At 42.2% G+C, this 17,018-nt stretch overlaps 1 protein-coding gene across 1 annotated transcript in view; it reads right to left on the bottom strand.

Annotated features, from left to right (window-relative positions):
• The window catches only part of slc35h1 (solute carrier family 35 member H1), a 48,245-nt gene that overhangs the window by 11,742 nt on the left and 19,485 nt on the right, over positions 1–17,018 (bottom strand). The window contains exons 14-32 of the mRNA XM_018737637.2: positions 15,981–16,124; positions 13,962–14,120; positions 13,104–13,179; positions 11,637–11,965; positions 10,750–10,917; positions 10,217–10,336; positions 9,394–9,558; positions 8,826–8,984; positions 7,608–7,777; positions 7,248–7,377; positions 6,441–6,586; positions 5,596–5,725; positions 4,811–4,950; positions 3,687–3,813; positions 3,050–3,189; positions 1,909–2,041; positions 1,595–1,737; positions 408–537; positions 156–272 (exon numbers count right to left, since the gene is read on the bottom strand). Of these exons, the coding sequence (XP_018593153.2) occupies positions 156–272; positions 408–537; positions 1,595–1,737; positions 1,909–2,041; positions 3,050–3,189; positions 3,687–3,813; positions 4,811–4,950; positions 5,596–5,725; positions 6,441–6,586; positions 7,248–7,377; positions 7,608–7,777; positions 8,826–8,984; positions 9,394–9,558; positions 10,217–10,336; positions 10,750–10,917; positions 11,637–11,965; positions 13,104–13,179; positions 13,962–14,120; positions 15,981–16,124 (2,826 nt within the window). The remainder of the gene's footprint in view (positions 1–155; positions 273–407; positions 538–1,594; positions 1,738–1,908; positions 2,042–3,049; positions 3,190–3,686; positions 3,814–4,810; positions 4,951–5,595; positions 5,726–6,440; positions 6,587–7,247; positions 7,378–7,607; positions 7,778–8,825; positions 8,985–9,393; positions 9,559–10,216; positions 10,337–10,749; positions 10,918–11,636; positions 11,966–13,103; positions 13,180–13,961; positions 14,121–15,980; positions 16,125–17,018) is intronic.

Genomic DNA, 17,018 nt, shown 5'->3' with positions numbered 1-17,018 from the left:
GTATATTCATATATTTCACAAAAGAACTATGAGATAACTGTGAGTCTATAGTGCACTGTGAGAGAAGGGGGGACTAACAGTACAGATGTGAACTGGGAAATAGGAACATATATGACTGCTACCAGGTAGATTAAAAAAAAAGTAGGAAGGGGTACCTTTTAAGGACTGGATGACAACACGATACTCAGTGACAGCTAGTAGGGGTCTCCACGACACACAAAGACTGGAATGATCAGACCGGAGGACAGTGACAGAGCTGACACGGAGGCTGGCTGGGGTACAGGAATGGGGAATAAATACACACTGATCAGCCATGTACCGGGAACTTTAAGGAACCAACAGGACTTCAGACTCACTCTACTACAGTCCAAAAATGGCATAAATGTCTCGTGTCCATCCTGACTCACCAGTTTTACCCTGTGCTGAGGCACTGCCCCCTTCACGGTTCTTGTACTCTGCAGTGACTAGGACACTGTATCGTGTGTCGGGGAACAGGGTTTGCAGACGTACGTGATTTTCATTGCCTGGCACCAGCACCTGCCAGGGGACAACACACACTGACCTTACATTGACAGTACAGTGACTGCACAGCACTTGCCCAATGACCCTGCAGTGAACTACAGCTGCTGTACACCACCCACTGCCAATCTCCACCAACACAGTGCAAAATAACTACTTTTCAGTTTAATCTCTAATTACACATTAGTGTCTCTCTTGGTGCCATTAAAATATCTTATGTTGTGAAGATGCACTCTGAAAATAGATGGTTCTTAAAGAAAAACAGATAAAATTGTTAAGTAATGGGTTCTGGTATGTCTTTTCACTTACAGTAACAGTGAAAAGTTTGAGTCCACAAGGGCAACCTATGCTGTACTGGCATAGGAGATACTGGATAAAAAAAGAGTAAACTGGGACAAAAGAGTAAAAGAAAAGCAAAGCACAAATGTCTAACATCTCTGGTAACTGCTGCAAAAGAATTGGGGAAGACATGTTGGTTGGCTCCTGCTGAAACATGTTGCTAGCTTCTAGCAAGTGGACTGATGCTTTTAACTGGAATTATGTATACTAATTGATCATGTTGTACTGCGGCACTGTGTTAAAATGTTTTAAAAGGCTATCCTCCACTGTGCTTTTACATGCTTGCCTTGTCTTCCTGTGTTAAGACCCCTATGGTGTTTGGTACCTGGCCCTTTTCTTATCTGACACACTACTGCATCACTTGCAGTTCAAAACTGCCACCACAAGGTGCCCATCCAACCCTGCACCTTGACCAGGCCGTTTTCACTTACATTATATTAGTTACAACATACCAACTATGCGTTAAAAATGCTGTCTCCAAATGCATCCTTTGTTGCAGCCAACCTTTAATGATCTATTTTTAGAAAATGTTCTAAATGATGAGTAATACATACTGTCCTCAGTACAATACTGAAAGATGGACTAATTTATTGGTTTAACTTACATGTTGCCAAGAATGGCTGCAGAAGAGTCAGTGGCTGCTGCAGTTTAATTTAGCTGCTCCTGTCATCCCTGTACTGTGCTGTTGGATACCATACCATTACATACTACCCCCTTGGAGTCATATTATACTCACAGTCTGCTCCTGTGAGTCTTCTGTCAGGGCACTGTAAGAGACATGGTACTGGAGCACGTGGGCATTTGGAGGAACCCAGGAAAGCAGCAGGCTGTTGGGTGTCTCCTCAGAGATGGTCACGCTGGAGGGTCCTCCACCGGACACTACGGCACAAAAACCAGCTCTGAGGATTCCCTGGTGACATGGTCCATGATTGTACAAGATGTACCACTCCTTAGTTCTACAGCCTAAGCAGTGCAGCTGTCTCATTTCCACTAGTGCGTGTTACATCTGTGAATGTTACATATATGTTGCATGTGTATGATGTTACTCACAAGTGCTGTACCGAATTGCCACTGCCTCGCTCTGTGCCCCGTCAGTGTATAGTGCAGACATGGAGATCTGGTACTCCTTATCATCTTCCACTCCCTCCAGTATGGCATCCTCACTGTTTCCAATCACAGTGAGCTGCAGTACAGAGCAGCACACAGAAAGTCACATATTATAGCACAGAACATCCAAATAGCACAGCACATATACTTAAAATAATGGACAATGAAAAAGATTTCAGTCTTCAGTCAAGACTGCAATGACTGCTACTTATATCACATTAAGCTGAACCCCAGTTACAACTACATAGAAATTATAAATAGGTCTGACAACTAGCATTTCAAAACTTACATTTCTATTTCATGTGAGACAGCTAATAAACTCCAGTGCAAAGTCAAATACCTTCTGTTGCCTCTTCAGTCACTAGATGTAAATATTGTACTTTTATGGTACATTCTAGAGCTAATGATGTGGATTTCATTTCCATTTCTATAGTCACTGAGAAGTAAAGGATTGAAGCATGGTTGAGTATTCTACTAATCATAATTCAGAGCTGTGTGACAAACTGAAGCAGGTTTGAACCTAAATAGTGGGCGTTTTCCCCATTATTTTTTATTACTTGGACCATCACCTATACTTACAAATTAAGAACAAATTGCAAACAAAGCACACACACACACAGTCTGAAACCGCTTGACCCAAGTGGGGTTGCAGCGAACCAGAGTCCAACCCAGCAACACAGGACGCAAGGCTGGAGGGGGAAGGGACACACCCAGGACGGGGCACCAGTCCATTGCATGGCACCCCAAGCAGGACTTGAACTCCAGCCCCACCAGAGAGCAGGACCCGGCCAAGCCCGCTGCACTACCGCACCTCCCATAAACAAAGCACAAAAAATGTGAATTTATAAAAATAAGCTTTGCTTCTTCTTTGAGAAAATTAAACAATTTAGGTATATTTACGTAAAGTGTGTGTTTAGGTCAAAGGTTGGATTTAGGTGCACAAAAACCTTCAAAATGCAATGTTCAAACATTTTTAAAATGTATAGTTACGCTGTATTCACAGTAAGTGAACACACTGATATAAAAGAAGGCTTGAAACAATAGGAGGAGCTGCAATGTGTGCTATAACCCTGACTCTACAGACCTGGCGGAGTTCACCTCCACTAAGGGAAATCCATTTGATCAGGTAAGAAAGAACATCGTCAGCTGCTGAATCCCAGCGCACGGTGATGTCACTTCCGGAGAAGTTTGTCACTCTCAGGTTGGATGGAGCAGGCACTTTCACTGTGATGGATTCATTGAGAAAAAAAGAAAGACAGAGACAAATATAGTCAGACAAAGGCACATATGATTTGGGCTTGAGGTTGTAAATGACATTTTTTGTTTTAAACCTTTTACTTGTTGCCATGCGGAAACATTCAGCTGGAAGACTCTACTTCACCTGGATACACCCGCACCAGCAGACTTAGGGAATCTGCCCTCTGAATATTATAAACAAACTATTTGTTCAAGTCATTTAGCTATGTTCAATACAAATGACTCCTGAGAACAAACAAAAAATGTTTTTATATACTTGTCAATCCTCAAAGATAATCCCAGATATAGAGTTTCAAATTAACTTTTTACAGCTTGCAGGACTGAAAATGACATGCCAAAGTAATCTAGTGATATTGTTACACAGAAATTATCAAAGGAAATGGAAAATACCTAGTGTCAGTGTGTGTTTCACCTCACTAAGTACACTATCGCTAGCGTAATAAACAGTGCATGGGGGGGCTTACATGTGGTGACATTGGCGGTGATGGGCACCGACAATCCTTGCTCGTACTTTGAGCGCACAGATACCAGGTATCTGGAGAGGGATGAGAGGTTCTGTAGCAGCACTGAATTCGCACCTGATACCTCCATCTAGAAACAAGGGGGGGTTTATATCACATTATGTCACTACAGTTAGTGAGTTTAATATAATGTACCTGAACAACGCAAGGAATTTACAGGTCTCCATGGGAATTGCTATGACTATTATCTGATTTGAATAATTATGATACACCATAATTTGCAGAGGAGAGTTTACTTCAAAGCTAGTCAAATCCAACCTTCATGTTTTTAACTGGGATTTTGACTGAATTCATTTCACATTTTAAATACACACATCATCTGAACCACCTGTCCCAGACAGGGTCACGGGGAGCCAGAGCCTAATCCAGCAACTCGGGGCGTAAGCTGGAGAAGGAGGGGACACACCCAGGATGGGATGCCAGTCCACCGCAAGGCACCCCATGTGGGACTCGAACCCCGGACCCACCAGAGAGCAGGACCCGGTCCAACCCACAGCGCCACCGCATTTTAAATAATGTTTAACTAAATGCAAATGTTGTGAACTCAGTGTAATTTTTTCAGCTGTGTTAACCAAACTAAACTCTGAAAGGCGAATTTTAGTTAACAAAATATACTCCCTTTATCTGACTAATTAAAACTAAATACAAGTCATTTAAATTTCATTTAATGTTTAATACATCATTGTTAAAGGGCTAAGGATGTAATGGATAGATGAGTCTAGATGAGTTTATGATGAGTCTAAAAGGCTAAAATATTCAGGTGTTTCCTGGACATGAACCAGTTACATATCCATTTCCCTCACCCCAATTCTATCAGCTGTTCCTGTCAGATCACACTTTGTGCATATTAGTAGTTCAGTAACAGGCCAGTAATAAGTACGTATTAATATGGATTATACTTTAATAAAAGAAATGGAAGAATCACTGAAGAACGATCAGACAGTCTTCAGCAGATCAACATAGCAGCCCTTTGAAAGGGCATTCTGGCTCTGCTGCTATGTGGCTGTACTGAAGGGTAACCATCTTATAGTACCGCAAGGGCAATGGGAAACAGGCGTGCTGCAGACCTGCTTGACATCGCTGCCATGGTTGGTGCTGTACATGATCTGGTAGCCAGGGGTGTCCATAGACCCTGGGGTCCAGCTGACTTGAACTGTGCTGTGGGTGACCAAGGGGAAGTGCAGGCTAAGAGGAGCTGGCAGTGGGACTGCAGGGAAAGAGAGCACTGTTAGTACTCACAGTTAATAGTACCATTTCCATCATCATTCTATCATCATGATTCATCATTGCTACTGCATAAAAACACATTGAAAATGGAAATGCATCTTTTTTAATGGTTGGGAGTGTCAATGAAGAAACAGGGAGAAAAGGTAAAGCAGAAAAATTGTAAATTTTAATTTAAAGCAGTTTAGAGTTCCTTTGTCTTGCCTGTCCTTACAGTGAGCTGCCTTACAGTTGTTTTTTTCATTTGCACCATATTTTGCTTTTGCAAAACTGTACATGAATGGTGGGGGGGGTGTTTTGGTGCAGTGGGCTTGGCCAGTGCCGACTGTGTAGTGGGTGCAGGATTCAAGTCCTGCTTGGGGTGCCCTGCAATGGATGGGTGTCCCGCCCAAAGTGTTTCCCCTCCCTTTGCGCCTTGTGATTCCAGGATAGGCTCCAGCTTGTCATGATCCCACTTGGGACAAGCAGTTGTTGACACTGGTTGGTTGGTACATGAATGGTAGCAACAACCCTACTGCACTTTCTAGTAATACTGATTTTGTAATCCACATCTGTATTTAGATAGCTGGTTCATATTCATTTATTCATACAACGCTACATAATGGGTTTGAGTGAAATGGTCTCTTACAAGTTGTGGCAACGGCAGTGACAGGGTCACTCGGGTCCTCATCATATAGAGCATAAAGTGTCACAGAGTAATCCGTCAATGGCATGAGACCCCCCAGCTCCACATCTGTCTGGTCTGCCCCAAACTTTACCTGAACATAAAGCACAAATGTAACCATGCATGAATCTATACATCACATAAATAAATTGTAAAGAAATCAAATTTAACCGAAACAAATAAACAGATCATTAATTACACTTAAAGAAAATAAGCCCACAATATTATTATTATTATTATTATTATTATTATGATGTTTCAGTTAAGTTTCAAGTTTATTCTCATAGATAGAAGTACCATGTACATGTATCATGAAAATCTTCCTGAATGCTTCTCCACAGACTATGGGCAAGGACAATAGAAATACTGCACAAACAAAACAGTGTCAATGACAGTAAATAACAATAGCAGCAATGACAGCAATAACAATAAATAATGGTAACAGTAGTAACAATAATGCCAGTTGACAGTCAGAGAACTCAGAACATGTTACATTATATATATATATATATATATATATATATATATATATATATATATATATATAATTTTATTGTATATTTCTATAATTATATTTGTATTATTATAATACAAGTACTGTATTATATTACTATCATGTACAGCATGTTTCAACCTTTTACAAGTATACCCAGAGTTCACTGGTAAAGAAAATGAACCGAGCCAAAAAAAAAAAAAAACACTCTTTAAAATGAATACAAATTTAACATAAAAATGTCATATGCAGAAAGTTAACAAGTACAGAATAAGTACAGCTGTAATACAAAGGTCAGTTGGTGAGTACTGCCCACCTCCTTGGCATCCTCAGGTTCCCCATGGCTGAGAGCAGAGTAGAGGACCATATACTCTGTCGCCCCAGCAGCAGCACCCCAGCGTACACGCAGGCTGCCGGGTGAGGCTGGGGTGACCACCAGGGCCTGGGGTGTCTCCAAGGGCACTGATACACAGGGAGCAGGATGACGGATAGTGGACAACAGTAATTCATATAAAGAAAAACACAAAAGAGGTTAAGAAGCAGTGGACTCTTGAAGACCATCTTTTTACATAACACCTTCAAACTGTTTAGCCTCTACTCACACATATACACATACACTAGAACCACTTGTCCCAAGCAGGGTCACAGCAAACCGGAGCCTAACCCTGCAAAACAGGGCACAAGGCTGGAGAGGGAGGGGACACACTCAGAGCGGGACACCAGTCCGTCGCAAGGCACCCCAAGCAGGACTTGAACCCCAGACCCACCACAGAGCAGGACCCGGCCAAGCCCACTGCACCACTACGCCCCCCTTAGCCTCTTCAATATTGTGTTAATCTATGGCCTTTACTCAACATGTACTTACTTTACATCTGTTTCACTGGGATCTTATTAATAGTTTAACAGTTTGATATAGTTAATTTTGAGCCTATGATTGTTTCTGTTCATGCCCAATTTTGTTTGTGATCTTTACAGTACTATGCTTCAACCACAAACCATCGTAAAAAAAACTATAATGTGCTACCTGTACACTCAGAATAGCAAATGCATTATAACAATATCATTAGTCACCTTGCACAAGGCCACAGCTACTTGAAGAATAATGAATGCGTGAGAGACTCACGTGTGGCAAAGGTCCCTCTCAGTGCAGGGCCAACATTGTTCTCGTATACAGGAAAGATTGATAGGTGATATTGGGTCTGAGAGGAGAGTCCCTTCAGTAGCACACTGGACTCCTTCCCATTCACTACCACCTGTGCCCAGAGATCTACACTCAGTACCTTAAGTGACCAAAAGACTGGTACAGTCTGGACTTGGACATACCCATCAAACATTTTATGTCTTAACTCAACATCAAGATCAAAACAGATTAAAGTAAACGGTTAAGCTTTTTTGGTGAGCTAGTGAATATAAAGTGAGCAGGACTAGCAAATGCCAAGCACTTTCAGGTACACTTAGTTAGGCCAACTGGAGCATATCCCACCTCCTGAGGGTTTTGGCCCTCCATGCTGTGGAACACAACTCGATACTGCTTTGGGGATCTGGAAGGGGCAGTCCAGCTCAGCCTGACCTCCCTAGAAGCCAGTTCTGACAGCACCAGATCTGTGGGGCTTGGGTAGGACATGGCAGGGTCCTCAGTTGGCCGCTCCATTCCTGCATAATACCACAGAGACACCACTGAAAGAGCAACAGATTTTAATTTTGTAAATTATGCATCACACTTAGCTGTTTCAGGAACTAAAAAAATCTCTAAACATTCACAGCCAATTTTACTATTTTGCCATTTGCTTAAAAGATTTTCAAAAAGATTTGAAAAATGACACCATCAAAGAATTATATTTTCTGTGTAGTTTTTGCAGAAACTAGAAGCATTATGCATTTATTTAATACCCACTTCTTCAACAACAGTCTCTTCCCTTTGACCAGACATTCAACACATCCAGTCACTAGCATCAAACCCCTTCCCTTCAGCTGAGTCACAAAAAGAAATTCTAAAGAACACTGCATGTTAAAACACCGACCAAACACAACTGTGGCTGATATTTACAGAAGATGGCAGAAGGCACACCCTACTAAACCCCTGAGGAAATATTCACAGAGCATGAGTTCTTACTCATCATTACCACTGAAAAGAAACTGTGCTGTGAAGGGCCAGAAACCCTTGAAATCCTGAATGTCAGGAATTCCCAAACCTATTTGTGTATATATATATGAATCCAGAACAAACAAACACAGACACACAGACATACACACACAGTCTACAACCACTTGACCCGAGTGGGGTTACGGTGAACCGGAGCCTAGCCTGGCAATACAGGGCACAGGGCTGGAGGCGGAGGGGACACACCCAGGACGAGACACCAGTCCATTGCAAGGCACCCCAAGCAGGGCTCAAACCCCAGACCTACCAGAGAGCAGGATTCAGCCAAACCCGCTGCACCACTGTGCCCTCCTCTGAAACCAGAATAGTATGTCTAAAATCATCTCAGAATCACCATCTTCCTGACCAAACCAGCACTATGACATCAGATATCAGCCACATGTCCATTGAGCCAAGCTTTTTAGTGCACTGAAATTCACTGATAAACAAAAGCTTCAAGCTGAACATTCCAGTTCTGTCAGTATGTAAATGTTTTGGGTTCAAGGTCTGTTGAGAATAAATTTTGAGATGGGGAATAGTTGTTTTGATGGAGGAGCTCACTCTTGGCCTTGCTGCGGTCCTCAATTTTCCCGCAAAGGATGCGTGCCAGTCGGGGTACCAGCTTGCTCAGCAGAGGAAAGTCATTGACATTGTAGACATTGAGCTCTAGGGGTTCGGAGGCAACCTGCCGAAGCTCTGCCTCGTCAGCATTCTTCACTCCTGGTACACATGACAACACAGATAGTACACACACAGATGTAGGCTCCACTGAGTGCTCACCTTGGTGTACAGATGCACATACATACTAAGAATAAACAAACACAAAGTGTGAATTACATTCACTCTAATTAACTGTGCAAAGCCTGAAAGGAATAAGTTATTTTCCTTTGCAAGCATGTCCGTGCCTGCCCGGTGCTATATACCAAAAAATGTATAGGTTTTATTCCATTTAACATCAATTACATAAGCAGTCATTATACAAGTTTAAAACCTAAGTAACCTCAGCCTTTGAGAACTTGAGTTAGCCAAGTGAGAGTAAGCCATCCATGCTGCGCATGCACTAACATGTCTAACGCCACCCTTTCCATAGCATGTGCACAGAGCATGAGCAGAGTGCCCACTCTCCTACCAACAGCAATGATTTCCACTCCAGCCTTCTTCAGCCTGTTGGCAGCAGCAATAGCGTCATCCTGGGATTTTCCGTCAGTCAGAAGAATCAGAAAACTGGGAGTGTTGGGCCGTGCTCCCGCTGGCTCCTTTAGATTCTCCTCCAAAACATGTATCAGGGCTTGTCCTGGTGTGTATGCACATACAAATACACACACGTGTATAGTATAATAACAGAAAAATCAGCTGGTTTACACACAGAAACACAAGGTATTCTCAAACAGAAAATTTTGGTTCCAAATACTAAAATAAAAGATAACTAGTCGTCCTGACATACATATCTACTAAGACACAACCTACTTTCCTGACATACTTCTCGCTGCACCCCCTTACAAGCACACCCTTATTTTACACTTACACATATTCATGGCGCCAGTCTCTAAAATAACAGAAATATGGGAAAGAAGGTGACATATTCATTAGGGAAGTGAACTCTTCAAAAGCTTCACTAAACTATCAGCAGCATTAGAACAAATTTAAGCTATGTAACTTGGTTTGGACATTTTATGCTAATATACGGTACAGTCAATAAGCTCTGAAACTGGATGTCATGGTGATAACAGGTCTGTCATAACGACAGCAGCATCACATTGCAGTCAGTCTTTGGTTAACTGACTCAAACTTACTGACTGTATCAAATGCATGTAATATACTGTATCCACTGACATAATTACGTACACATGACAAGTAACATTTCACCTCACTTTATACTTGCAACCAATCAACTTTTTCCTCCAAGGGAGTTTTTTAAAATCGGCAACACAAGGGATGTTTCCTGTTCCCACCTGTGAAAGTGTTTCCTCCTTTGTATCTGAAGTTCCTGACAGCCTCGAGAAGCTGTTGGCGGGATGTGAAGTTGTTCAGCTGCCACTCAGTGCGGGGGTCTCCACTGTACTGAGTCAGGGCTGATAGGGGGTGTCAAGATGCACAGCATCACCATCACTGGACCATAAACGGGTCTTATTCCAGTTTTTGTAATAATGATCTGGCTTAACATGAAAATGGATAATCTCCATTAGGTTTTTTAATTGTGAAACCCTTTAATATGGCTGCAGTTCCATGACTTACAAATACGTATGATACTGTACTCTACATCTTGAAAATTTTATCCTAGAAGCTCTGTCATTGGTCCTTAAGATGTTGAATTATGAAAAAAATCACTTTCTTACACTTTACCAATTAATTATGTTGGGGTTTAATTACAATAATCAATTACAAACAGTTTAACAGTAAATCACTGAAATGCACAAATTCCAACTATTTTTGGGCAGAAGAAATATAATAAGCATCTTTTCTGTAGTACACCTCTGGATCTCACCAATCTGGACCCTAGAGCTGCCAATGGTGAAGGGTGTGACCAAGCCTTCCAGAAAGTCCCGAACCCGTTTAAAGTTGGTGCGGCCGATGCTCCATGACCCATCCACCACCAGCACTATGTCAGCGGCCCCAGAGCTGTCACACTCAAAGACCTTCCGTGCTGTTGATACTGTAGACAGAAAGTGATTGGAAAAAAACAAAAACAGACAGCAATGTTCAATTACATCAAGCTATAGCAACAATCAGGGAAATTCCCATTTGGACTGCAAAGATCATAATTTTTAAACATTGTGAAACTGTCAGTCCCTTAACTTATAGCATATAGCACATTATAGCATAAAAGCAGAAAACAAACAGTTCAGCTGTATATAGCTAAGAAGTTACTCATAAGGTCACCACTGGTATAAGGTTTAGGATGCTGACTTGTCATACCTATCTGTACTTATAATTGGCAGAAATGACTAAAATCCCAGGAAATAGCTATATTACTGTGCCCTAAAGAATATCAAACAAACAAACAAACAAACAAATAAATAAATATGTAATACTACTGCAAGAAAACATCTAGATAAAGTACATGTTGGTTTAATACCTACTAGAAACCCATGTACAGTAGATGTACACAAAGTATGTGTACTGCTTGTGTGTGAAAAAGCTTTGATATTTGCTCAGAAACACAGAATTTTTTTTTTCAAAATGATTGTGCCCTAAAGGAATGAAGAGCAATTGGTCAACATTTGGCCAATGTTTAGATGCTCATTTTCTTCAGCTTTTCAAAGCCACTTGTACATGTTTTTATATGTATTCCTCATTTGCGCAGCTATTTGGTTCAGTGTAGTAACTTGCTACCTTTGGAAAGGATATGAATGTTAAATAAGGTTGCCTTACCTGTGACTGCCTCTGTGGGGATAGCCTTCCCTGGCTTATCTCTACTCAGGTTCTCATGCTCCATTCTCCCATTTGCTGGTTTTTGGTTGTCCTTCTCCTTGTTGGCCTTTGAACGGTCCTTCTTCTTCTTATTCTTCTTCTTCTTCCCTGTGGGGCCACCCTCTCCCCTGTTACTCTCATCTGCAGATGCTGTAATTTCTGACAGACCAAAAAGTACTAATAAAGAGTGGGAAGGAATGCAGTACACTTCATTTAACTTTATAAATACACAGAGCTTGAACCCTTTGTATCCCTTGAGCTGTACTCCTATGAAATGAAACAAAATTGAACAAAATCATTAACTTTAAATCAATAGGTTTTCTCCTGGTCTTTAGGTGCAGTACTTTTTTCTGTCATGGCATAATGTCACTAAAGTATTAATTAATGCAGATTTCCATATTTCAGGACAACAGCATAGTATACCAGTTAATTTCTGTAAACCTTGAGAACCTACAAGACTTCCCAGTGAGACTCTGCCACTGTCCTTTATAAGCTGAACCTCTGCTCCTAAACATTCACACCTGTCCAAGGGCCAGAAAGTTCTAAGAAAACCTATAAAAAGCTGTCAAACCATGACTGGAGCAAGAAGAATGTTTTTCTTCCTATGTTATAATTCAACAGATCAGTGAAGGTCAAAAAAACACAAAGCAGACTGTAATTAGGAAGTAAGTGGTAGAGGTGGCCTGTTGTCTGGTGCCATTCCAGCTGTGTCCTGTGAGCGAAGCATAATGACAGAGAAGAACGTGCTCAGTACTGCTGTGGAGCTCCCCCAACTCATCTGCCAGGGTAACACTTGGGATGGAGTGCTTAAGAGGCATGGTGTGCTAAAGAGAGAGGCCTCTTTCTGCTGCACTCAGTCAGTGTGGATTCTGTATGTTCTCTCCATGTCTCCATGGGTTCCCCCCCCACAGTCCAAACACATTTGTTTCAGGGTGTGTGATTGCCCTGTGATAGATAGGTGTCCTATCCAGGGGGTAACCTGCCTTGAGCCCTGTGATTCTGGGACCACCATGGCTCTGGATAAGAAATTTTTGATAACTGATGGATGGATGATTTATTAATCATGACTATTTATGGCTTCTTATTTCTTCAGAAACTTTCTGTCGAAGGCTGTTGTTAAAACTAATGGTAAACAGAAAGCACTGCAAAGTCTACCATACTTCTGATATAGATCTATGCTGCCATTTTATTGTGAAATGTTAGCGTGCCCACAGCCTTTGCGTTACTTCATTTAGCAGATTTTTCTCCAAAGCAACTTCCAATGAACACTATTTAATGTTATCAGGCCTCACCCTATTCACAAGGTGATTTACACCGCTATACAACCACTTACAATGGGTCATTCATCCATACAACAGTGGAACACTCTCTGTCACTCACTATGGGTGGCCTGAACAGCATGTCCTTGGACTGTAGGAGGAAAGTCACCCAGACACAGCAAGAACATGAAAACTCCAAAAACACTGAGCAGGTGTCACTTCCTCCTCGGACCAACGAGGATCACCTGCGGCAGATCAGGGACGACCGCATAAAAGGGCAGTCCGGAGCACACTCAGACGTGGAACCTTGTCCAGCCTTGTTCATCGCTCTTCGTGTGCTCACCGAGCTATTTACCTTTCCCATTCTACCCCTCTTCAACCCTGCTTTCCCATCTCCTCTCCTTTCCTTTTTTCAACTCCTCAGTTTCCACGATCTCCTGCTTGTCTCACAGATTACATCTTTTGGATTGTCCCTCTGGTTACGTTTGTACATCAGCAACCCTTGGATTATTTTGTGACCACGGTTTCTGGACTCCCCTTTTGAACCCCGACACTCCACATTTGGGTCCAACGGCTTCCTTCCGGTGTGACACCATGACAACAGGGATCAAACCCACATCCTTTCACACCACCCAAGCACAATGAGACAGCAGTGCTAACTGCTGTGCCACCCTTTATTCCTGAACCTCCAAAAGTTTCTTCTCTTGTTACTCTTTGTAACTGAGTTTTTTCCTCCATTACCCTTTGGATTTTTCCCCGACACTTGTTTTTATCATTATTCCTAATGCTATTTTTAATCTTATGTTAAGCACTCTGAGTCAACAAGTTATGAAAGAGGAAAACTATTAACTGAACTGGATTAATAAGGAAGTACTGAAAGTTCTGGGGGAACTTCCTGTGAACATGTAATTTTTAGTTTATTTCACCAGTAATTTTAGTTAATTAAACCCATCTGTACATCTACCTGGGTGTACCTCCAGCTCTCTGTAAATTCTCCCATGTATAAATCCACCCTGGCGTTCCATACCTGCTGTTGTGGACTCTTGGTACATCACTGTGGGTACAGCTAGCAAGGCCTCTGTGGAGGATTCCTTAATGTCACCTGAACCCACTGCCCCTGACACTGCTTTCTTCTGCTTCTCTCGACTGCCACTGCGGTTCCGCCAGTCCTCCCGCAAGCTGTCAACTGATGGAGAAAAATTGGAAGCAGGTGAGAAACAGTAAGATATTGTGGTAACAGCCTTATTTCCATGTTATGTCTTTATTTCAAAATACAATTAAATAATCATAGAAGAACTAGGGAATGACAAATAATCACAGGTTACAACACTGACAGCTAAAAGATTTTTAAAATGTTTGATACTGAAGAATTAAAGCAAAATTTAAAACATTCTTAAAATCTGAAAAATTTGTATACTGAATTCACATTGAACTACAACAAATAAAAGGTGCTGAGATGTCAACTTAGAAAGGTAAATGAAATGAAACACTATCCAGTCTCTGTAGTTCTGTACACCTCCTAGAAAGATGAATCCAAACCAGTCAGAACATGAATCCCCTGACACAGTAACATACACCCTTCATTGTCACAAGAGCTTTGTCTTCTATGGGAATATGGTATTAATAATTGAAAAGGGCCATAAAACATGTCATAGTAAGTCTTTGGAGAAGAGAACACTGCAGGGTACATGGCTGGGTTTTAGCCAATTGTAAGCATTACACACAGACTTCACAAAATCCAAGGCACAAATCTTAAAATAAATCAATTTAATGTGACCTGTCCATGACCACCTACTTGGAATTTCCCAGAGGTTGTATTTTACAATTTATTAACTTATAGTTACAGTGAACATGCAAATAAATAAAGTCCAAATTGTTACAGTAATCATAAATACTGACACTTTTTCATGAATCAACAAAATGGGGTTTTGAAAATCTACTAAAACTTCTTGAACTATCTAGAAGAGGTGCTTTAAAATCACTCTGTTTTTAACTCGGGGGGGCGCAGTGGGTTGAACAAATGTTTGTCAATGCAAGACAAAGAAATCTTATTTCCCTACTTTCTACTCCCTAACCGTAACCATTAATTCTTTTAGGAATTCATAAGTTTTGTTATGGCAGAAGGGGGAGTGCGGTGGCGCAGTGGGTTGGACCGGGTCCTGCTCTCCGGTGGGTCTGGGGTTGGAATCCCGCATGGGGTGCCTTGCGACAGACTGGCGTCCCGTCCTGGGTGTGTCCCCTCCAGCCCTAGGCCCTGTGTTGCCGGGTTAGGCTCCGGTTCCCTGTGACCCCGTATGGGATGAGCGGTTCAGAAAGTGTGTGTGTGTGTGTGTGTGTGTGTGTGTGTGTGTGTGTGTGTGTGTTATGGCAGACATATGACCACTGAGGGATGAAAGGGCTTACTGAACACAGGGACCAGCAGGTTTTCTCCAGATACACACAACCTTTCAGACAGGGTAGTTCTGAAGGACCCTCTAATTACAAACAGTTACCTTTAGAGACTAAAGGTCTGCAGTTTAGCCAAGAAGCACTACAGGTTTATTCTATTCACAGGCATCACTGTACTCCTTGATGACTGTTTGAGTTTTATAAGAGAACCATCATTTTTCAATGAAGGGAAGAGGGACTGACATAAATTGAGCTGTATAATACACACACACACTTTCAGAACCGCTTGTCCCATACAAGGTCGCGGGGAACCGGAGCCTACCCGGCAACACAGGGCGTAAGGCCGGAGGGGGAGGGGACACACCCAGGACGGGACGCCAGTCCGCAGCAAGGCACCCCAGGTAGGACTCGAACCCCAGACCCACTGGAGAGCAGGACCCGGTCCAACCCACTGCACCACCGTGCCCCCTGTCAGCTGTATAATAATGTATAGTTTATTGCAATGAGCAAAGTCAAACTGAAAGCAATAAACGGACTGTCAGTGTACTTGAGGGGTGTCCTGATCCATCTGAGGATAGCAGTATCGGCAGGTATTTGTTGGTGTCACACTGCCTCTTCCTACCCACTCCATCCTCTCTCTGTGTACCCAGACCCTTACTGGTGAAGCGTCTTTTGGCGATGAGCCGCTCCTGTGTCCCATTGATTGTGAGGATCTGCAGGCTATACTCCTGCTGGGAGTCCAGGCCAGCCACTGTAGCTCGGCCTCGAGTTGTCGTCAGCATCAGCTCTGGCTGTGGCTCATCTGCAAGGTAGAGGGAGGGACAGATTGTAAAAAACACACATATTAGGAAAAAAAAACTTTGCACATGAAACATAAAAAAATGATCAAAGTTTCTTCTGTAAAGTTAAGTAAGAGATAAATACACGGTTCAGAAGAATATGCTGATGCTTCAACAGGAGCCTGCAGTGTCTTTTTTAACACACACAGTCTGAAACTGCTTTTCCCAAGTGGGGTTGCGACAAGTCAGAGCTTAACCCAGCAACACAGGGCGCAAGGCTGGAGGGGAAGGAGACACACCCAGGACAGGATGCCAGGCCATCACAAGGCACCCCAGACCCACCAGAGAGCAGGCTCCAGCCAAACCCGCTGTGCAACCACGCCCCCTCACCCCCTCATGTCTTTTAAAGTAAACATATAATAGATATATCCCTCCACTCAGTTTATTACCAGTTCAATAGGAGTATATTTTCTCTCAGAAAGATACCATCAGTGACTTAATACTTATTGCACCCTTGCCTGTCTTGTTTTTTCAGCTGACAGAAAGGATGTCAGAACGGAATGCTTGTTTTTCAATGCTTTTTGAGATTATGAAGGATGTGTTAAAACACAACTTAGAAAGAAAAAGAGAAAAAAGAGCAGAAGAGAGGGCTGGCAAAATGCCTATTTCTCTTCACTGCATCAATGTCAGTATATGCAACTGCCTTGAAGGGAATGCAATAGATCCAAGAAGGAAAGAATCAACAATGAGACTGAAGAATTAGGCTTCAAATCCAAGGCCTGTCACTTCCATCTTGGCTATACTAGTTCACAGTAATTTGTCAGGAATAAAACTAAAAAATACTCCCAAAATGGTAAAAGATCTGCACAGTGAATGACAGTGCAGTGATGCCATAAAGGAAGACTGTATGCTACACA

Source organism: Scleropages formosus, chromosome 2 (genome assembly GCF_900964775.1).
Source record: "Scleropages formosus chromosome 2, fSclFor1.1, whole genome shotgun sequence".
Taxonomy (NCBI): Eukaryota; Metazoa; Chordata; class Actinopteri; order Osteoglossiformes; family Osteoglossidae; genus Scleropages; species Scleropages formosus.
The sequence above is the reverse complement of the archived record's forward strand: the minus strand, read 5'-3'. Positions and strand labels throughout refer to the sequence as shown.